This window comes from Adiantum capillus-veneris, chromosome 15, assembly GCF_014529385.1.
Source record: "Adiantum capillus-veneris isolate H3 chromosome 15, ASM1452938v2, whole genome shotgun sequence".
Taxonomy (NCBI): domain Eukaryota; kingdom Viridiplantae; phylum Streptophyta; class Polypodiopsida; order Polypodiales; family Pteridaceae; genus Adiantum; species Adiantum capillus-veneris.
Genome location: NC_140945.1, coordinates 12,024,927 through 12,046,517, shown reverse-complemented (window position 1 = coordinate 12,046,517; position 21,591 = coordinate 12,024,927). Strand labels below are relative to the sequence as shown.

Below are 21,591 nucleotides of genomic sequence, written 5' to 3'. Positions count from 1 at the left end.
TGCCTGCCTTGCGCAGGACCCCGACGATTTAAAACCAAAATGAAGCCACGAAAGAAAGCCCGAAAACCATTAATTAGTGCTTTGTCCAATTCAAAGGGCTGCCCACACGGGGTGAATATGTCCAAAGAGCGGGAAAAGGACAGAAGCTAGGGGAAAGAATGGGTAGAAAACGGGATAATCAACCAGATTTGTGGCAACACCTCGAACAAGGGGCCCGGTGGGATGGAATTCATTAAGCCCCCATCCCTGTTATTCGTTTTTTGCTCGTTTTGAAATGAAATAAAGCCATAAATGGTTGGAGGCATTAGCACTAAAAAGGACTCGAACCCCGAACCACCTGGTTTGTGGCACTATGTGGCAGGCATTATGTGGCACTCTACCTGATTAAGCTATCGGTGCGGGGGGGTCAAGGAAGAGTAGACCCCCGGGGAAGACTAGGTCCCCTCTCCGTACCTAAAATTCAATAACTTACTTCATGAAATACACTGCACTGCGGCAGACACCCATGCTATAAGATTTCTTCATCAGTCAAAGGGAGTCAGTCAAAACCTATCCCATAATATAGTGGTTAAAAAAGAGGCATCAAGCAAAGCTAGAGTAGGTGGAGCGAAAGAATAGTTGTAGCTTATTCGATTGGTATTCATTTTGTTTAATAAGAGGTGGATTGTTAATGCAAGCAAGCAGTCGCAGAAAGAGTCGGGGTCCCTTGTTCCTTAGCGACGACATCAGTTTGAGAATGTTAAACAAATTTTGCATCTGCGAACTGATAAACCATAGGTAGGCATTATTCGCAACAATATTCTTTCCCTCTTCTTCTTCTATGGCAAATGTGCCATATGCAATTAGCAGTTTTATCAACAAAATCAGGCTCGGGTCACACGTAACCTGAGAGATCAAGTCGACAGTCGGTATTCCTTGAACGAGAGGAGCGGTTAAATAAAGCAAATAATCGCCCCAACCTTCAGGTAATTCCAAAGAGGTTAAGAATACATTTGCTCACGCCGGGTCTCTTGGCTCCAACGAGCGCTTGCCTTGGATCAACATTGTTCGAATGGTTGCAGAGTGGGTTTTCACTTTGTACGCAAGCATCTCAAATTGGTCGTTATCTAGATCTTGAAGCACAGGATATTCCTTTCTGATTCTGGCCCAGATTTGCGCATTATTCATTATGTAAGGTTGCTTTTTGCTACGGAAGTTGGGCATTGATGTAGTTACTCTCACTAGTTTCTTCGTATCCATAACTTTTTTGCAAGAAAATTTCTTGATCCCAGCACCACTCACGAATTAGTTTAGGGATTCCGAAACGAGTTTTTTGCCGCCCACCCTCGCAAACTGCAGCAGCAATAAAGGGCCCACATAATGATCGCCAAGCAAGCGGAAAAGGTAATAAAAGCTTGCATTTAACATTTTTCAAGCATCTTTAGGCGATCGATGCACAAAGTATGGCTTAAGATCGATGCTTACCACGGAAGTGTGCGGGTTTAGCTCAACATAATTCCAAACTTAACTAAACTAACTTACATAGCAAATCAGAGCAAAGCAGAGATGCAACCTTAGCGTCTCTACAACGATATCGTGCCATACTACATCCCTGGCCCTCCAAGATCAAGTTGAAAAGGAAGCCTTGATGTCGGAACAAGCTCACGGGCATGATCCCATAGCAGAGGAATTAAGAACCCTAACCGACCTTACCAGCTCGACCTCCCTAACAACGACCTTTCTCTTATCCACTACGAGTGGAATGACAACGAGACTAAAGGCACTTGACAGGGGTAATCCATGATAGGTAGATAGATCGTAGGGTTTGGTTTTATAGTACATGAGGGATACATGTGTATCCGGCATATGTGGGCTGCCGAGGTCTTCATAGCAGATAAGCTACTCTTAGGGCCGAAAATAACCAGTAGATCATGGATGAAGCATCCTCGTTCTTACGATCCTGGATTCTTTGCAGCGTGCCCGTGTGACCCGGGAGTTTCACCCTGTAGCAACCGGAGTGACTTTGTAGCCCCCTGCCCGGGGCGGGGAGATTTCAGCTTTCAAAAGCGGGCTCATTAGAAGGAGTTTGGAAGAAGAATTCATTCACAAAGTCGCACATCAATATTATGTTTTATCGATGACGATGAATAGGGTGTTACGCTAAAGAAACTTATCAAACTTTGCCTACTTAGTGAATAATATGCAGCTAAAGCAATAAGAAATGCACTAAAGAAATTCTCCGATGCTTCTCTAACCCTCGCAAAAATCAAGTATTTGAAGTCGAGACTCTCTAAACAATCGTACCAGGGAATGCCATCGTCCTTGCAGCTATTTTTGTAAATTTTGTGGAGCCTGTTTCAGGGTTTAGGTCAAATTATGGAAAGTGAGTGATACGTTCCTAGATTTTCATTATCAACTCTACAAGACCAACGATTCCCAGTCAGAAGTCGTCGGCATGTCACACATAATAGATACTAATAAAGTCTAGGTCATTGGAGTCCATAGGGGATATCTCCTACTTGCGAGCCAAGCGTCTATGTTCCAACTTGATAGCTAGTCTTGCCTCCTTATCTAACATCATCTGGCCATGGTGGTTTCTCAGGGAGAATGCGTGGAGCTCTCTATCTCTGGCCTTTGTTCATTTCAAGGGGAAACCGTTGGCTTTACAAATGAAGGCATGAAGGCTTTATTTTGGCTTTGCCTCGGCTTACAGGCCCAAAAAACGAAAACCGCCTTTTAGCGTTAGAAGAGGGAACGGAAAGGAAAAAAGGGCAAGGAGCCACTCCCCTCCCAAGTCAGGGAAGAAAGGGAAGCAAAAAGGGGTGAAGCCAAAAAAGTGCAAAGCAATTCCCCTAATTTCCGGGGTCTGGGATGGATTTCTGAGGAATCTATTGGACCTCCTCATGGAGGTTCAAAAAGAAACCGCTTTACATTATATGCATTTTATCTCCATGGTGGCTTTGTTGCCTGGAGAGTCAGAGTTAGAACCTGCTTCTTTTCCAGAGTTGATTTAGTTCTTTTGACTCGTTATTCCAAAGAAAACCGATCTTTCTTTTTAAGCCTCCAGTGTTTCGTGTTCCTACCGGATCCTTTCCATCTCCCGATCGGGCTTATATAAGTAAATATTGCACTGTAGGGGTGATAGTACACTGCCCTGTGGGACCCTGGAGGAAAGGCCAAAGGGGAAAGTTGGCTTGCTTGCTTTTTGGCCATCTCTTTTGTCTCCGTAAAGTCTAGCAGAAAATGGTTTGTAAGTAAGGCTAAATAAATTGAGATCGCTGATCTCCCCTTTCAAGATTGAAGTAAATCAATGTCAGTTAATGGTGCCAAAACACTTCCTAGGTTGGATTTTGAGAAACTGGCATATGGCCTTTGGATGCATCAGGTATTCGATTTGAGAGAATGCCCTGCAATCACATTACATTGATGGGGAATACAACAGTAGAAACTAGAGAAGATGAGCCTTACAAGGATGAGAATATATCTAAAGTACCCAACACACCATTGAATGCAAACATAGAGGATGAAGCCATTTTGACTTTGAACAACATGGCACATCAACGGGCGTAAATACATTACTTGAACAAGAAGGGGTTGGTCAAGCTCTTTCATTCACTTATTGAAGGTGATTAACATGCAATCTTTTATACAACTAAGGAGTTGCATGTAGTAAATGAAAACTTTCAGCCATGCCATGATACAATCACTCTAGCAATGGATCACCAGCACATAGTTTTGGAAAAGAGAACGAGCAACCGTTTTTTCCCACCCAATCAAGGCAAGTGAATGAAAGCTTACGTATCATAGATCTTTTAAGAATTCCAACCAGCGAAATTTGTGTGAGGCATGTACATCGAGAGGCTTTTGTGGATTCCACAAACAGTCTTATACTTACATTGACGCGGTACATGGAGAATAGCAAGGCCAAAACAGCAAAAGAAGGAAGAAGTTGCAAAGGAAAGAGAGACAACACGGTTGGAGAAAGAGCAAAAGAAGGCACAGACAATAGCAGAAAGAGAAGCAACCAAGAAAAAGAGGCTTGAGGCACATGAGGCAAAGCAGTCTTAGAAGAAATGGGAGCTACAACAACAAGCTTTTGAAGCAAGCATGCGATCAATTTTGTGGGAGGGTGGTCTTACTAATGGTCTTTACTTGAGACCATTGCATGTTGAACAACTGTATCCTGCCTATGTATGAAGGCAAAGATTGGACAAAATGCGCCAATGTCGACAGGCTGCTTCTTGACATGAAATCTACACTGGTTATCTTTTTTGGTGTCAACCTACTGTAAGGAACTCTATATCCTTTTGATGTATCTTATCTTTTTGGTAACATCCCAATGTAACATACTCTTATTTCCTACATTATTCTAATTAACCCATGCTGCCAAAGATTAGCAAGATTTTGACTTATCTAAAATTCCACCTATTCTATGCGTAAAAAATTTGCAAGAGTAGTGACCTTACCCAAATCACCAATTGTATTTAGCAAAATACTAGATGTTGAAAGTGCCTTGTATTTTCCATATGAGAATCTTCATACTAGGTATACTTAACCATAACCACCAGTAACCCAATTTTCTCAGTTTGTCTACTCACTTAACACAAAACCTCCAAGACATGCAAGCTAAGTTGCATTTATATGCCCGTATAACAAAAATTGTACGTATATTTTGGTATTATCTGATGTATATCCGTATTATACGTGTATCCTCGAATAAACCAAATTTTGATCGAACAATATTTCGATCTAAATACTGTGTTTGCTTTATAAAAAAAGGCGTCACGACAGTTCGAACGAACTGTCGCGACACCCACTTCTCTGATAGAGAGAGAGAGAGAGAGAGAGAGAGAGAGAGAGAGAGAGAGAGAGAGAGAGAGAGAGAGAGAGAGAGAGAGAGAGAGAGAGAGAGAGAGAGACCCCGCGTCGATAGTGACAGTGCCATCGCGATAGTCCAGTAATCGCTTCTTTTTCTTATGTTTTTTTTTGGTGAAATTTATTTGCTAGCGTTGTTGTTGTGGAGCTTTGCTCGCACCTCGGTGTTAGTTTGCACGTTGTTTTTGCTAGTGTGGTTGTTGTGGAGCTTTGCTCACACCTAAGTGTTAGTTTGCAAGTTTGTCACTCTCTTTGGCTGTGTTGACCCACGTGTCACACTACAAAGAGAGAGAGAGAGAGAGTTTAAACACTCATCCTTGGTTGTGTTGATCCTCGTGACACACTGCAAGGGGGGTTAGACTTTAGACCCTTCGTCCTTAACTATTGTTGACCTCCATGTTGCAATGCAGGGAGAAGCTTAGGATGCACAATTAGATTTTTCGTCTCTGGTTGTTGCTGACCACCGAGTCGCATTGCAGGGAGGGACTAGCTATCTTACATCCTTTCTTCCTAGTTATTGTTGACCATTGCATCGCATTACTGAAAGATCGGATTTAATAGAATATATTCTTCGTCTCTATCTGTTGTTGATCACCGTGTTGCACTGCAGGGAAGGGTTTAGGATTTTTAGATCCTGCGTTCTTGGATGTTGCTGACTATTGCGTCGCACCGCATGAAGATTGGATTTAATAGATTCTTTGTCTCTGTCTGTTGGCTGACCACCGTGTTGCACTGCAGGGAGGGGTTTAAAGTTGTCAAATACTTCATTCTTGGTTGTTTGCTGGACGTTCTCAGTTTTCAGTCACCTCACATCAAGCTTACATTTCTCCCGAGCATCCCCTTTTCCGCAGCCCACTTGCGTTTTGTTGATGCAATAGTGATGGAGGAACGGGGGGTTTGGTTGGATGAGGAAGGAGGGGTTTGGCTCGATGTAGAGCAGTCCTGCGACGTGAAGGTATGCATTCATCCTACTCTCAAGCAAGCAAAGGACCACCTTGCACAGCTCCTGGCTGACCCTCATGAAATTACTGCAAATGTCTGCTCTTCCTTGCCGCTCTGGAGCTTGTACAGATGCCCGTGGATGTTTCAATTTACTTGCTCCGTGCTGCCGACCGTATTCTTTATCAGAAAAGTGCGATCCTTGCATGGGTCACCTTGCTATGTTGTGGCGTGTTGTGGTATGGGCATGATCAGGCTGTCTTTTGCATGGGTGTCGAGTGCAAAAAGCAGAGGGCAAGAGTGTATGCATACTATGCAACCGGATTATATGCTCGCAATAGTAATTAGTGGGCGAGGAGCTCTCTCCCTCCTCCTAGAGGCCGTGCTTGAGAAGAGAAAGGGTGAGAGACGTGGCACTTTGAATGGGAGGAGATCTAGCCCTCGTCCTAGCAAGCATGCATGTGAAGAGAAAGGGCAAGAGCGGTAGAGACCATGAGGAGGAAAATGTGTCATTGCTCCTGCACACAACACCTCCAGATTGAGCATATTCGAGCAAGGTTCCTCCTCCTAGAGGTCGTGCTTGAGAAGAGAAAGGGCGAGAGACGTGGCACTTTGAATGGGAGGAGATCTAGCCCTCGTCCTAGCGGGCATGCCTGAGAAGAGAAAGGGCAAGAGCGATAGAGACCATGAGGAGGAAAATGGCATTGCTCCTGCATAGAGCACCTCCAGACTGAGCACATTCGAGCAATGACAAGGAGGCAGCTGTTGAAGCCCATTTTTAATACCAACATGAGAGGTCCTCAAGTTCGTGCAAGTTGGAGAGTGGCTCTTTACACAATCATGAAAGGGTCATGAGTGATCAGTTCTCTATCCCTCATAGGATACCTACCACACCTAAACTCCAACACCTCGGTCAAGTGGCAGGGTATCACAGTCCTCTTTCTCACTCCCATTTTTGATACACAGGAATCTTTGTTTTGTACAATTACCTTAGCTTCTCCAATACCCTTACCACCTAGTCCCTACATCACTCTCTCGGGCTTTAAGTTGGCCCCCTTACCCTACTACACAAGAACTTTCTGGATTAGCCATCGCGGATGACGCACAGCGGAGCAAGGCAGGTGCTCTTTGTCTGCAAGAACCAGGCGGTGGGCGCTCATCTGGTGCAGACGACGACGACGAAAAAGTAGAAGAAAGTGTCAAAGTAACTTATGATTTTAATAAGTGTGGACTTCTTTCCACCTACCTCTTTTCCCAAAGTCCTTACACCTAATTCCCACATGGACCCCTTTTAGCTATGCAAGTCTCAACATGTTTCTATTCCCACATACCTATAATTCACATGTGATGGATAATCCTCACTCCCTCAACTTGTATATAAATCCCATTAGCTGCCCTCATTTGTAACAAGGTCTTCACTCTCCATTCAAGTGCAATCTATTGTCATTGCTCTATTTCTATCTTGCACTCTCTTATGTCTTGACATTAGCATATTAATTAATAGTGATATTAATCACATTTAAATTAATCTCTAAGTTCTCATATGGTATCAGAGCGGATGAGGTCGAGAGGTGCAGTGGCTCATGATGATGAAGTGGGGAATGGGACATGATGTGCTTTAGCAAGAATGCAGCCCTCACAAAGTGTGATGTGAGTGAGGTGCTTGGAAAGACCTAGTGCAAGTTGGCGATGAGTGAGTTGGTGCAAAACATGTTGAGAAATATGTCCTAGTCTATAATGCCATTTGAGTGTGTTTTCTTGTGTTTTTATGGATGATGCAGATGCATGTGGAGGTGATGAGTCACCCAATGGATAAAGACGCCCAGTTTTGGGGACCAAAAGTGTGACATACTGACCATCTTTGTTTAGTGCCGAAATGTGGCAACCCTCTCGCTTGAATTTGATGATGATGACGTTGTCGGTTAGCTCGCTGACAGAGATGAGATTTTTCTTGAGACCAGGGACATAATATACGTGAGAAATAATGGTGTGTAGGCCATTATGTAGGTTAATGATAGCATATCCATAGGCTTTGGCGAGCTGGATGTTGTTATCACCGAGGCATACTTCTAGAGGGTGTTCTAGATAAGTGATGTTGGATAGCCAGTGTAGGTGATATGTCATATGATGGGTGGCGCCCTTATCAAGTAGCTAGATATTGGGATATGAAGTGGATATAGTGGTGGCATATAGTTGCAAAGGATAAGATGGGCTATCATAAGTAGATATGTCAGCATAATGAGCTTGACCATAAATAAAAGGAGATGGCTGGCCATGGCGTGTCCCCCCTTGAGGGTAAGAAGGATATAGATTAGGGTGAGAGATAGGACGATTACCTTGATTGCGTAGTTGTCGGCAGTCCTTTGTGAGGTGTCTAAAGCGATGACAGTTGGCGCATTGCTTTGAATTTTGGTGATTGTGGTGGCTTTGAAATTGCGACTTTCTTCCAGAATTATTGTGTTGTCAAGGAGGTCCCGAATGTTGAGGCTTCTTGCCGTTGTAAGGGCGTGAGTTTCTTGTCATCGTGACAAGTGCTGTGGACTTTTGCGAGCTGCTAGTGTGGTCGCGAAGCGTTTCCTCCTGATGGATCTTGGCTACAAGATTTTGTAGCTGCAAGTTAGCCGTGGTGGCTTGTGTAGTGATAAAGTCTCTCCATGATGCAGGTAGAGAAGCCAATAAGAGCATACTTTGAAGCTCTTCAGGGATGGCAAGCCCTGAGATAAGTCCTTCATCTAGAAGTATTTACCACGTCTCCAAAAACTTGGAGGATGACTGACCCTCTTGCATGGTAGTGTTTACCAATTTCTTGATCAGGGAAACTTGGTAGACGAGGTCAGTGTGCTCGTAGTTCTTCTCGAAGAGCTTCCAAATGGTGCTAGCAGTGGAGAATGAGCTCTATCTTGGCACTATTGTTTCTACTATGCCAAGTATTATAGGTGTCGATGAAGTATGTTGAATCTTTGTCTTCGGGGTCTTCGGGGTGGTCAGATTGCTCTTCGACTCTTGACGTGATGTCCCAAAGTTGCAGCTGTGTGAGGTAGAGTTCCATCCGAATCTTCCACACTTGATAGTTAGTGTCGTTAAGCTTGTCGATAATGTAGCGGGGCTTGTAGGTGGATACGGAAGATGAAGAAGCTAACTCGGCCATCTTTCGAGGTTCTGGATTCCTTGAAAAGAATGGAGAGTGAGGCTTCGAGTGTGGGCTAGAGAGATGGAAGACTCTTACATTACAAGAGGTTGTGTGCTCTTTTGACGCTGTTAGCGATGGAAATACATTGGGTTTTTATAACCCCCGACGTCGCTAAAACCGTCGCTAATAGCGTTGCTACGAGAGCGTCGTTATATGCGACGCTATAGGTGTCGCTATATGCGTCGCTATATAGAGACGCTCATAACGACAGTCATAGCGACGGTTATAGCGACGTTTACACAGAAGTCTATAGCGACGCTTATAGCGACGCTCCAGAGCCATAAATAGCGACGGTTATAGCGACGCCCAAGAGAATTTTTTTTTGGTGACAGGGCATTGAATGCCCTACCACCCAGCAACCATATTGTACTTGATTCACTTTTTAAAAAAAGTGCAAGGGTAGATAATAGACCCAAAATAGTCACCCACAAGACGCATTGTTTGCAAAATTGACAAGCGTAAAATTGACAATTGTACACATCATAGGCAAAATGAATTGATTGGCAAATGTAATAATGACAATTGTACAACATCATAGGCATAAAGAATTGATTGGCAAAATGAACTGCGGTGACAAATGTAATAATATACATGGTTCAAAAAGACGTATAAAATCCGTCTCATGATACATAAGCTATGAGAAACCCTAAACTAATGCTATCTAGCTACGGCTAAACTGACGTCGTCTAGTCAGACGTCTCATCGCGTCCAAGCGGCGTATCTGTCGGATTCTGCAAAAAAAGACAATAAGACAGCTTTCAATAAGTATAAACATATAACGACATTTATAAAACAATACAAAAAATAGAAAAGAGTAAACCCTAATACTAACCATGCCTCCGCGAGAACTGAGAATGTCCATCAGGGCGTTTAAGCCCTTCCTGCCTACGTACTCGCGCTTGTACGGTGTGGGATCACGTCCTGTCATCGACCACTGTCAAAACATACAAAGATTTCATTATGTTAGAATTAAAAAACTCATAAACCCTAAACTATCGAACATAAAGAGCAATGCGAAAACACTTACAAAATCGGCCTCAAATGATGCCCATCCACCGCTCCCCAAGTGGTGCGAGCTCCTTGCCTCTACTCGTGCTCTGGCTGCATCCTTTTGTTGCTTCCACTTGTCGGGATTCTCGCGCACTGCTTTCTTCGCATTCTTCCAATCTTCTTTGGCCAGCCAATCTGGCCTGTTCCACCCATGCTTGATTGCTTTTTGCACTTCGGAACGCTTGTGTTTGTAGTATTCGCGCATTCAAATCTTCATCAGGTCTTCATTGAAGCGCTGATCCCGTGTTGGAACGGGAAACTCATCATGAAGTATACTGATGACTCTGGCTTTTAAATCACATGGTACTTCACTCCATTTGTTTAGTATGTAGTGTCTAAACAGTTGAGAGCAAAGACCACGCATGCGCGAGATCACCTTCTTGCCGTCATCATCCATGATGATGTCGCCGCTGAAGTCGATGGAGTAAGACAAGCCCTCTGGCCGGTGACACGTGAACCTGGGTGTCCCGGCAGGGGTCTCTAGTGGCGTGTCGATGGGGGTACGGACGTCAGGTGTCTCCACTGGCGTCTGGGCCCCGAAGCGAGGAGTGTCGAGTGGAGTGGCTACTGGCGGAGTAGGTAGAGGTGTGTAGCTGCTAGGAACAGTCAGCCGCGCAAAACCTGGCGTAGATGGCGATGATGTGACTGGTGTGGGGGCGGGCAAAGAAGGGGAGGGTAAAGAGCCTCGTCGAACACGAGGCGATGTGGAGGCATCGGCGGCGGAATCCCCACAACAACCGCCAAAGATTATGAGTGGCTATTCAAACGTTTAGAAATAAAGTCACTAGCTAGTCGTACATTGCAAACTTACCTTGGTCGCGCAACCCCGAGAGTACTCCCACTCTTCCTCAGTCAATTCGTCACCGCATTGTTGTGCGCTTTTCAATTGGTTGTGCAACCATCTTAAGCTCATGAATGTTGGTAGGCTCTCAAGAACCGTCGGATAGTGCATCGGTGGTCGTCTTCCCCGTCTCCACTCGATTCGTGCCCTTTGTCACTTTTGCTTTGCATCCTCATATTGTGAAATCCACTTTTGCATCACTGGATTGTGAAGCATGCAAAATCGGTTGATTTTAGCCTCTAGATCTTCCGTCATCTTCTTCTCAACACCGAGATTGCACATGACAATCCCAGATATGCGCTCATCATCTATGGTTCGCCATAGCGTGTCCCGGGCTTTATCAAATCCGTCTAGCCACTTTCCAATGTACACTAGGGACTCTGATACCAACCAACCTTCTGCCATGCTACCCTCCGGACGTGCCTTTTGACGCACATATCCCTTAAGCGTTTTCATGAAACGTTCTAAGAAGAACATCCATCTGGAATGAACTGTGCCAGCTATTTCCACCTCATCAACTATGTGAACAAGAAGATGCACATGAATGGTTAGCATGGTAGTAGGAAAATGTTTCTCAAACATGCACACAAGCTCCGCAGCATTTAGTTTGGCGAATGGTATGGAGTCTACGTTGATCTCCTTTTGTGAGATCCATTGCACCAGCTTTGCAAGTTTGTAGATTGTGTTACGGATGTCGAGAGACAAACATCCCTCAATGGCAACCGGTAAAATAAACTGTAAAGTATGTGCAGCAATGATATTAAAGTCCACATTTTATGCAATGATATTAAAGTCCACTATGAACGTACCTGACACATTTTATGCCAATCGTGTGACTTCAAACCGGTAAGCTTTCCTTCTTTAGTAAAACACGTTCGGAGCGAGTGCATTATGCCAGTGGGGGTCCGCAAAGATCGAATGGTCTCTTTTACTTTGCGTTCTTGGGCTCCTGTGAAAATCCATGGTGCTTTAGGGAGTTTTATCGATCCATCAGACGCTGTTTGCGGCCAATATTGCTCCATACGATCCACATTTCTAAGGTCAACTCTGGCTCCCAAAGTATCTTTCTTGCCGGTTAGATGGTCCCATAGTAGATTACCCACATTCTTGAATATGTGCATTGGATCGAGCAAGTGATTGATCATGAGTCGGGGCCAGTATGGTAACTCGTACCATAGAGATAGTCTCTTCATCCCTGGAGGCAATCCGTCATCGCACATCTCCTTCTGCTCTAACCATGCTTGTGCAGACATCCTTTGTGGCTCTCTTCCCAAAAAGCCGTCGCGTAACACATGATTCTCTAGAAGATACGCTTGATGACCTTCGTAGATTTGCTTCTTCAGTGAGGGCGCCCTACGTGCATTCAGTCTAGGTCCACATGTGACACATGCTCTGTATCCGCTTGTTTGAAGCCCTGCATGTATACACATGATAATAGATCAACTATGGGAAAAAACAAGATTTACAGTGTCTGAGTGAGGAGTGTCAATAGATCACCTGAGCATTCTGTTAGCCCGGGATAGTCATGCATGGTCCACATTAGAATGCCTCTGATCAAAGCATTCCGTCGTCTTGTGTGTCGGCTCATATCCACCACCTCTATGCCAATCCACAATTGTTGTAGCTCTTCCAATAGTGGACAAAGATACACATCCATATTCTCCACTTTATATCACCCTGGCACAATCAAGCTTAGCCATAGGTGCCCCTTCTTCGTAGTCAACCACGGGGGAATGTTGTAGTTGACGATGACAACAAGCCATACACTGTAAGATGTTGATCTTTGACCAAATGGATTTACGCCATCAATAGCCAGGCCTAAGCGCAAATTTCGAGCTTCCCTGGCAAAATCCGACCATGTTCCATCTATATGTTTCCAGGCTGCGCAATCTGCAGGAATTCGTAGCACACCATCCGAAGATTTATTCTCCTCATGCCATGATGCTAGGGCGGCCATGGACTTACATTCGAAGAAATGCTTGATGCGAGGAAGCAGAGGAAAATGTCGCAAAACCTTTTGTGGAATTTTTGTCCCGTGGAGATCTACTCGATATCTTTCGGAATCACATTTCGGACACTTCTCCATGTCTATGTATTCCCCTCTGAAAAGAATGCAGTCATTAGGACAAGCGTGGATAGAATTGTAATCCATCCCCAAGTTTCGCAAAATCTTTCTTGCTTCATCTCGGGAATCTGGCATCACATTGTCAGCTGGTAGTATGTGCTCTTTAAGCAATCTACACAACATAAAAATACGATACAGTCGTGTAAAAATCTATCAGATCATTATACATTTAGAGTTTTATTAAAGTAAACTAATTGTAATAGATCACCTGAAAAGCGCTGTGACGCTAGTGTCACTCCATCCAAACTTTGCCTGCATGTTGAGAAGAACCAGGAGTGCTTTCAATCTAGACATACGTGCTCCATTATACAATGGCGTATCGGCTTCACTTTTCATATCATCATAGATAAGCCTTTCTGAATCCATGATCGTCTCGATCATTTCATCACTCTCGGGCTCAAACATTGCCTCGTTGGGAATGTGCTCTGCATGATCATCCCCCGAGCTGTCAGAGGCTACATCTTGTGGCCTCACATATGCTGCTTGACCAAAGCGCCTGCGAACACGTCTATTGGGTTGCAAGATTGCTGCTTGTTGGCCAGCGTCAGAGTCCGACGAGTTATAATTGGCAACAACTCGATCTATAATAGATGGATCGAACTCGCCAAATTCGCGAACGTGCTGCAAAGAAACACGTCTTGTCCGTCGCACAGCATGCTTGCATTGATTACAAGGACATAAGACCCTCGTTGAGAGATAGGTGTTTCGGTTGGACGGTCCCACATCCTCGTCACTACTCATAATGAGGATAAAAATCTTATAACCTGGAAAACAAATTTAATATTCTATTGGCATTCTTCGTCTTATCTCTCTCTCTCTCTCTCTCTCTCTCTCTCTCTCTCTCTCTCTCTCTCTCTCTCTCTACCTCACATTCTCTAGTCATGTCCAATCCCCGCACACCTCGGTCTAGAGGTGCACGGAGATCAGAACCACCGGGTTATAATCTCGTCTTTATTGGTCAATACCTATATTTGTGGGTACAAGAAATCTATAGACCCACGTCTACATGATACTGCATGTAGTGGACAAAACCCCTTTGTCTCTTCTCTAGCTGTAGCACTTCACAGCATCTTAACATCTTTTCACAGTAGATCTTTTCACTGTTCGTCTAACTCTAAACCCTAAACCGTAAGTAATTCTTGCATGGACTCGATCTAACGTAAATAAGCGTAAATCTAAATAAACATAAATCTAACTAAAAATAAACCTAAATCTAATTTAACGTAAGTGTACATCTAACCTAATCTTTAACGTCTTTTGGGATAGTTTCCTACGACGTTAAAACTCTCTTCTTCTTGTGTGTGTGTGTGTGTGTGTGTGTGTGTGTGTGTGTGTGTGTGGGTAAACCTAAATAAACCTAAGTCTAATCTAATATAACATAAATCTAAATCTAACGTAAATTATGTTATATTAAAAACAAAGAACTAAACTAACAGGGATTATAAGAACCTTAAAACTGATTTAACACATAATTTTTCACATAACTCGACAAGAGTTGGCATTCTCATCACTAAAGATGTGAGAGTTAACTTCCGGCGGTGACGCTGCCTCATCTCCGTCCACATCTGACGATAGCAATTGGCCCTTTGGACCGTTCTTGCTCTTGTTACTAACTTTGAAGTTGTTGTTGAATGACTAGAGGTTGTCTAGATGGTCATTGTCGGGGATGTAGTGACTCTTGCCGCCCTGAAGATCCACCTTCTTCCCTATCTTATGAAGACATTTCACCAGTACTTTTGGATCGACGGAGCCCACCATGAGTGAAGGCAGCAATACCCTATATTCCATTGAGGGCTTTCTTCACCCGCTTCATGCAGGCATCGCAGTCTATGGAGACCTAAATCTAATCTAATATAACGTAAATCTAAATCTAACTAAAAATAAACCTAAATCTAATCTAATTTAACTTAAATAAACCTAAATCTAATTTAACGTAAGTCTACATCTAACTTAATCTTTAACGTCTTTTAGGATAGTTTCCTACGACGTTATAACTCTCTTTTTCTTGTGTGTGTGCGCGTGTGTGAATGTGTGTGCCAATAAAAAGAGATAAATGGTATAACCTTTCTATCACCCATGCCAAGTATGATAGATTGGTTATGCCATTTTCCTCTTGAATAATAGGTCTTGAGTTCAACTCCTCGTCGGCTAGATCTTTAGGTCTTTTAATTTTAATTAGTTTCTTACGACGTTAAATTAGTTTCTCTCTCTTTCTCTCTCAATGTATGTGCGTTTTTTTGTTTATGCATGTTCTCTCTCTCTTTTCCTCTCTCAATGTGTGCGTTTTTTGTTTATGCATGTTCTCTCTCTCTTTTCTTCTCTCAATGTGTGCGTTTTTTGTTTATGCATGCTCTCTCTCTCTTTTCCTCTCTCAATGTGTGTGTGCATTCTTTGTTTATGTATGTGTGTGTGCGTTTTTGTTTATGTTTGTACTCTTTCTCTTTCTCTCTCTCTCTCTCTCTCTCTCTCTCTCTCTCTCTCTCTCTCTCTCAAAAACACTGTGTGTGTGTGTGTGTGTGTGTGTGTGTGTGTGTGTGTGTGTTTTTTTGTGTGAGAGGGAGGGAGAGAGAAAGAGGGAAAGGGAACATGAGAGTGAGGAGAGGGAAGGAGCATACCTGGCTCTCCTTCCTCTCCTCGTGTGTGTGTGTGTGTGTGTGGAGAAGAAAGAGAGAGAGAGAGAGAGAGAGAGAGAGAGAGAGAGAGCATTACCTGCTCTTTGTTTGAGGGCGCCGAAAAACTCAGATCTGAGATCTGAGTTTTTGGGCGCTCTCTGTTATTTTTTTTAGCTTAGCCGGCGTCGCTATGAGCGTCGCAAATTTACAAGTAAATTTGCGACGCTCATAGCGACGCCGGGAAAAAAAAAATTGAGCGTCGCTAATATGAATAGCCTCTTGTAGTGTTAGCGCTATTTAGAAAAATTAATCTTAACTTCTATCGCTCTGATATCAACTGGGCTGGCGACGACCCTCGATGTTTTTCTACAGAAGGCTATGTATTCACTTTGGCTAGTGGTCCTATCTCTTGGCAAACCAAACGACAATGTTCTATTGCAAGTTCTTCTACTGAAGCAGAATACATTGCTGCTGCTCTTACCTCACGCGAGGCTCTTTGGATCTCTGAATTGATCAACGAATTGAAGCTACCTTTCAATATCTCTACTGATCCAATCACTCTTTTTTGTGATAATCAGTCTACCATCGCACTTACAGAATCACCTTCCTTCTCATCCAAGCTCAAACACATTAAGATAAAATGTCATCTATTGAAAGAATTAGTCGTAAATGGCTTCATCAAGCTAGTGTATGTTCCATCTGCAGAAAATTGGGTAGACTTTCTCACCAAGTCTGTGCCCGTCACTAAATAAACAGTCTCATCTCGTAATTTGAGTTTGATCCCTACTGGATGAACTTCTCATTGAGGGGGGATAGCATGTATCTACGACATGGCTACTTCACAAAGCTTTTTGTTCATCAATCTCAATGCGCTACAACGAGATGTCCACCCTTAAAGGGGGATGTAAAAGTAACTTATGATTTTAATAAATGTGGACTTCTTTCCACCTACCTCTTTTCCCAAAGTCCTTACACCTAATTCCCACATGGACGCCTTTTACTTATGCAAGTCTCAACATGTGTCTATTCTCACCTAGCTATAATTCACATGTGATGGATAATCTTCACTCCCTCAACTTGGTATATAAATCTCATTAGCTGCCCTCATTTGTAACAAGGTCTTCACTCTCCATTCAAGTGCAATCTATTGTCATTGCTCTATTTCTATTTTGCACTCTCTTATGTCTTGACATGAGCATATTAATTAATAGCGATATTAATCACATTTAAATTAATCTCTAAGTTCTCACAGAAAGTACCTACGTTGAAGCTGATCTATAACTCCTCGACATGATGCTGCTGCCGTGCCTTGGAGAGCCACGGCGGTTTGGAGGTTGTGCAAGAGGTGGGCCAAGGCCTTGTTCTCCTCTGCACGGACCAAGAAACGAACACGCAACGGGTGGCCTGCAAAACCATCAGGTCTCATGTCATTAAACCTCCATGCCCTAACCGTAGCATCAAGAAGCTGCGAACACAGCAGCTGTATCAAGACCAGGACTCGATTGATCATGGGCATGATCTTTCCTATACAAGAAAAAGAAAGCTCCCCGCAGAGGAGCACTTCACAGACACCCAACTCCGATGAGAGGCCCAGGTGCTTCAGTACCTGAGCGACATACCCGGCATCCTCCCCCTTGTGGCCACCTTCGAGGGCGATGACACATGCTTCCATCTCTTCACTGCCTTTTGCGATGCTGGTGATCTGCTTGCCAAGCTAGACTCTCGACCTCCCCTCTTCAAGCTTGACGATCGTGAGGCTGCTCCCATGATTGCCAGCCTTGCTCGAACCATTGAACGCTGCCATGCCCGAGATATCATGCATCGTGACATCAAACTAGGAAACATTCTCTTCCGAAACATCGACGACAGCGATGTGCAAGAGGCAGTCCTTACAGATTTTGGCTTGGCAGCAACCCTAGCTCCAGGAGAGACTCTTTGCGATTGTGTCGGAACGCCACGCTACCAGGCGCCTGAAGTCATCAAGGGCTGTTATGACCACCGTGCAGATATTTGGAGCCTAGGCGTAGTTGTGCACGTGCTTCTCACATCTACTCTACCCTTTGGCATGCATTGCCTCCCTCGTGATGCTTCTATCTGTGCCATCCATGAAGCCATCCTCTGCAACCACCTGGAACTGGATACCTTCGGCCTCTCATCCTTGGCAAAGGACCTCCTTGCTCGAATTCTCTGCAAGGACCCCCATTCGAGGCTCACATTGGATGAGCTCTTGTGTCATCCGTGGTTACATCTCAATACAGCAAGCAATCATCTGGTCACTGATCATCAACGGAGCGCTGATGTAGTTGGACCAGCCTCGACACGAACAACCAGTCATAAGTGCATATCAGAAGCTCAATCTGTGATGCCAGCTAATTCTAATTTGCAGCAAATGAATGGAGGCAAGTGGTCAGACTTAACAACGTCCCGAACAGATGTTGCAGCTGGTCAGGAGAATAAAATGCTGGATAGTCAGCCCGCTCCCAAGCCCAGAAGAGTTGGTGTGGCTATGAGGAGAAAGTGCTACCGACGACAATGGGCTAATGCCCTACCTGAAAATATTGCCATGGTAAGGGCGGTGTGATCTCAGTAGTACAGTTTGTTTGGTGGAACATATCTCAAGGGACAACTGCAAGTGATCTCATCAACTGGTTTGACAATGTATCATCTACTACCATGTTAATGTGGGGAATTTATTGTAACAATATGCAGACTGGCAATATATAAAACCATATTGAACTACATTTAGTGTCAATATCAGAGATTAGGTGAGTGTAAGTGCCTTGAGCGCCACTGTACCGTTGCTAATTGCCAGCTCAAGCACTCATGAGTCACAAAAGAAGACATGAGGAGTCGGCTCTGTTCTAACAATGATAACAAACTACAGTCAATCTCACAGGGATGGAAGGCAAGCTCATTAAAGTCGAGCTCAACATTTTGTTTCTCCATTATGCTGCATGTTGATGAAGGTGATCACCCTCAATTATATATAAGCTTACTGACCAATTTGAAAGGGAAAGTCGGTCTCACAGGGCCTCTATATCTAATGCAGCAGTACTGTACTGTAAAATGTTGAACCGATGTGTAGAGAAATGTTGAGGCAGTAAGTACAATACACAATTAGAGAGTGAATCGACAGTGCTAACCAGCTTCCAAAGAAGCCGAGATATGACATCGAAAGAATGCAAAGCATTGCAGGTGAAGATCCTGAATATTTAGGGGCCTGAATTATTGGAAAAGCAGCTCAAAATAATAGGGAAGTAGCAGATTGACCGGCTGGACAAGATCCCGCACCTGTGTCAAGAGAAATAAATTGGGAAACCTAAGAAGCAAAAGAACAAGCTGAAGCTGACACGGCCGCAGCTTGTGGCAAGGAAAGCTACAACCAACAGCTTAAGCTGAGGCCTTGCTAAGGAAAGCTACAACCAATTACAGCTAAAGGGACTTTGCAATTGCAGAAGGTAAATTAAACCAGCGGGAATGTCTCTAGAGTTTATTATAATAGGGGGCTTCTTAAACAGCAGTACTGCTGCTACAAAATGTACAAGGCATGCATGCACTTGTTCCCATTTTTGTACATCTCCATCGTTGCGCTGTAATATCAAGACGAACCCCGCATTTCTCGTGGATGTAGGCAACCTGCCGAACCACGTAAATCTCGCTGTCTCGTGCGTTCTACAGTACTACTTTTCAGTTTTTTTGCATCCAACACCAGTCTTGCATGTTTCATATTCCATTAAGCTCTTTTGTGTCAAAATGCTGAATTTTGAAGCAAAGGTAAATCTTGCATCAATGTGCTTTGTTTGTTATTGCTTCTAATGGGCTGGTGGTATGAGGTTAGTGCATTTTGCACTCGTGCACGAATCGGTGAAATAAAATAGGGCACCCACATGTTGAGTGTGGGTTTTTGGTTGAGATACCAATTGAGATTCCGTCAATTGAAAATTGAAAGGGGAAAAGAGAGTAGTCGATATTAGTTTCTATTTTAATGAAAATAGAAGCTAATAAAAATAGTAGCTGCCTATTTGATTCGTGGGAAAAAATTAACGACCCCTTCCCCTAAAGAAGAATAATTCTTCTCTCTCTTTCTGTCTGCCCTGACGGTGTCGAAATCTCTCTCTCTCTCTCTCTCTCTCTCTCTCTCTCTCTCTCTCTCTCTCTCTGTGTGTGTGTGTGTGTGTGTGTGTGTGTGTGTGTGTGTGTGTGTGTGCGCGCGCGCGCGCGCAAGGAAGTTCAGAGGGTTGTCTCCTCTAGTCAGCTTCCGAGGACTCTCTCTCTCTCTCTCTCTCTCTCTCTCTCTCTCTCTCTCTCTCTCTCTCTCTCTCTCTCTCTCTCTCTGTGTGTGTGTGTGTGTGTGTGTGTGTGTGTGCACGAGCTGGGCGGCACCTGTGGTCTGTCGACTGTCGATGTCTTGCAGCGAGGTCAGCGCCCTGAGGTCACGCCAAAAAAATGCCACAAAAGTGGCAATTTTTTTAAAACTATATCCTATTACTATTCTAACCTCATCGTCTGTCACCTCAAAATTTTTAAAAATCCTCCGTACCATTTTAGCCAATACAGACGATGAGGTTAGAATAGTAATAGGATATAGTTTTAAAAAAATACTCACATGACGGTGAATATGAATATCACATGACGCAAGGTGGGCTGAAATTTCCCAAACTAAGGGTAATATCCTTGCCAGCAGAAAACAAGAACCCTTGTCTTAATAATAGGACATGTCTACAAAACGCAGGTGGTAATTATAGGGCACAAACAACATATAATGCACAATTCTCAAGTTTTCCACGAAGGCCACCGTAGTTTATTATATGAGCAAGCGGCAATGGTTAAGTATCGAGGTGGCTGTCCTCGTGTAGGTGGAGGTGACCAACACACTGTTTGGAGGTGGCAGCATGTGATATGAAAATATAATTTGCTACTCCCATCGCATGAGCATGTGTGTGTGTTGTTAGGAAATAAGACGTAGCTAAATAGATAATTGAGTAGATGACTTAATGGAGAGAGACAGATTTATATACACGAGATTATAGAGTAGAGAGAGAGAGAGAGAATACACACGATATACGTGGTTCACCCAATGTCGGCTACGTCCACGGGAAAGCAGCCACTCAATGGCTTTAGTACTTCAAAACAAGAAGTAGTTTACAAAGGGATTATACCCTTAATGGAGCTCCCGCCTTGCTTCACTCTCACCACCTCACACTCACCTTGTTGCATCAACTTCACACTATGAAATGTGTGTAGAAATGGCCTCCTTTTATAGGCCAAAAGGGCTGCCCTCTCTTATGAGAGATAGCCATGTGTAGCCGCCCTTGTGCGAATAAGTCCAAATCGGACACTCCAATCCGTCCATGTGTGGCCGCCCCTGAGAAGACAAGTCCGCTTTTGAATTCGGCCACTGGCCATTGAATTCGGCCACCGGCCACCGGCCATTGACTTCCGACCACCGGCCACCAGCCATTGACTTCCGACCACCGGCCATCGGCCATTGACTACCGGCCACCGGCCAACCGACCGGTTGTTTTCCAACCACTTTCCGGCCGCCGTCCGGCCATAATATTCCGGCGAAAAAAAAGTCTCGAGGGCCTCCGCCCCCGAGGCCTTTAAAGTTGCCCCTGATTCTTGTTCGTGAAAATTTTGCTTTCCGGTGAGTGATTTTCCTTCACGCACGATGGCTTCTCCTCATAATGGGGGCCTTACAAATGTGCGCTTTTACCACGGAAAATTACAAGGTTAAATCAGGCTCCATACTTAACAATCTCCCACTTGGAGACTGATCTCCAAACCAAACCTGTGACTGCTTTCCATTCTGGCTTCTTATCCTTGAATGCCGATTGAAGATGAGCAAAAGCTCAACTTCTCCTTGTTGACCACCTTTGTAAACATGTCTGCAGGATTTTCACTTGTATGCACCTTTCCTAGCTTTAGTTGTCCCTCTTCCAAAAGAGTGCGTATGAAGTGATATCTCACCTCAATGTGC

General features: G+C 44.0%; 4 protein-coding genes across 7 annotated transcripts; 1 reads left to right on the top strand and 3 right to left on the bottom strand.

The window, feature by feature from the left end:
• Positions 1-9,520: 9,520 nt before the first annotated feature.
• On the bottom strand, positions 9,521-11,009 carry LOC147440282 (uncharacterized). The gene is made up of 3 exons (XM_086530071.1): positions 10,011-11,009; positions 9,816-9,917; positions 9,521-9,714 (listed from the first exon to the last, which is right to left on the bottom strand). Exons 1-3 carry the CDS (start codon positions 10,236-10,238, stop codon positions 9,670-9,672), a joined length of 375 nt encoding a protein of 124 aa, XP_086386197.1. The 5' UTR covers positions 10,239-11,009; the 3' UTR covers positions 9,521-9,669.
• A 5-nt stretch (positions 11,010-11,014) lies between these two features.
• Positions 11,015-12,531, bottom strand: LOC147440281 (uncharacterized). Its single transcript, XM_086530068.1, has 3 exons — positions 12,372-12,531; positions 11,684-12,288; positions 11,015-11,609 (listed from the first exon to the last, which is right to left on the bottom strand). Exons 1-3 carry the CDS (start codon positions 12,529-12,531, stop codon positions 11,028-11,030), a joined length of 1,347 nt encoding a protein of 448 aa, XP_086386194.1. The 3' UTR covers positions 11,015-11,027.
• Positions 12,532-12,546: 15 nt separating this feature from the next.
• On the bottom strand, positions 12,547-19,154 carry LOC147440279 (uncharacterized). 4 transcript variants are annotated; one of them, XM_086530064.1, is made up of 4 exons: positions 17,505-17,643; positions 16,875-17,408; positions 13,208-13,763; positions 12,547-13,111 (listed from the first exon to the last, which is right to left on the bottom strand). In XM_086530064.1, exons 2-4 carry the CDS (start codon positions 17,281-17,283, stop codon positions 12,547-12,549), a joined length of 1,530 nt encoding a protein of 509 aa, XP_086386190.1. In that variant the 5' UTR covers positions 17,284-17,408; positions 17,505-17,643. The 4 variants fall into 4 exon arrangements, with proteins under 4 accessions (XP_086386190.1, XP_086386191.1, XP_086386193.1 ...); XM_086530065.1 differs by lacking the exon at positions 17,505-17,643 and having other exon boundaries at positions 16,875-17,015; positions 17,218-17,356; XM_086530067.1 differs by lacking the exons at positions 16,875-17,408; positions 17,505-17,643 and adding an exon at positions 18,755-19,154.
• Positions 17,293-18,192, top strand: LOC147440280 (calcium-dependent protein kinase SK5-like). The gene has a single exon (XM_086530070.1). It carries the CDS (start codon positions 17,377-17,379, stop codon positions 18,190-18,192), a length of 816 nt encoding a protein of 271 aa, XP_086386196.1. The 5' UTR covers positions 17,293-17,376.
• Positions 19,155-21,591: the final 2,437 nt, after the last annotated feature.

Coding starts and splice junctions, on each gene's coding strand:
- LOC147440282 (XM_086530071.1), bottom strand. CDS start 10,238: ATGCGCGAATACTACAAACACAAGCGTTCCGAAGTGCAAAAAGCAATC. Junction 9,918..10,010: donor CATCATTTGAGGCCGATTTT/GTAAGTGTTTTC, acceptor ATGTTTTGACAG/TGGTCGATGACAGGACGTGA. Junction 9,715..9,815: donor TCAGTTCTCGCGGAGGCATG/GTTAGTATTAGG, acceptor CTTTTTTTGCAG/AATCCGACAGATACGCCGCT.
- LOC147440281 (XM_086530068.1), bottom strand. CDS start 12,531: ATGGATGTGTATCTTTGTCCACTATTGGAAGAGCTACAACAATTGTGG. Junction 12,289..12,371: donor CGGGCTAACAGAATGCTCAG/GTGATCTATTGA, acceptor GTATACATGCAG/GGCTTCAAACAAGCGGATAC. Junction 11,610..11,683: donor ATTGGCATAAAATGTGTCAG/GTACGTTCATAG, acceptor CATACTTTACAG/TTTATTTTACCGGTTGCCAT.
- LOC147440279 (XM_086530064.1), bottom strand. CDS start 17,283: ATGGAAGCATGTGTCATCGCCCTCGAAGGTGGCCACAAGGGGGAGGAT. Junction 13,764..16,874: donor AGTTATAGATCAGCTTCAAC/GTAGGTACTTTC, acceptor TTTGTTTTCCAG/GTTATAAGATTTTTATCCTC. Junction 13,112..13,207: donor AGCGTCACAGCGCTTTTCAG/GTGATCTATTAC, acceptor TATGTTGTGTAG/ATTGCTTAAAGAGCACATAC.
- LOC147440280 (XM_086530070.1), top strand. CDS start 17,377: ATGATTGCCAGCCTTGCTCGAACCATTGAACGCTGCCATGCCCGAGAT.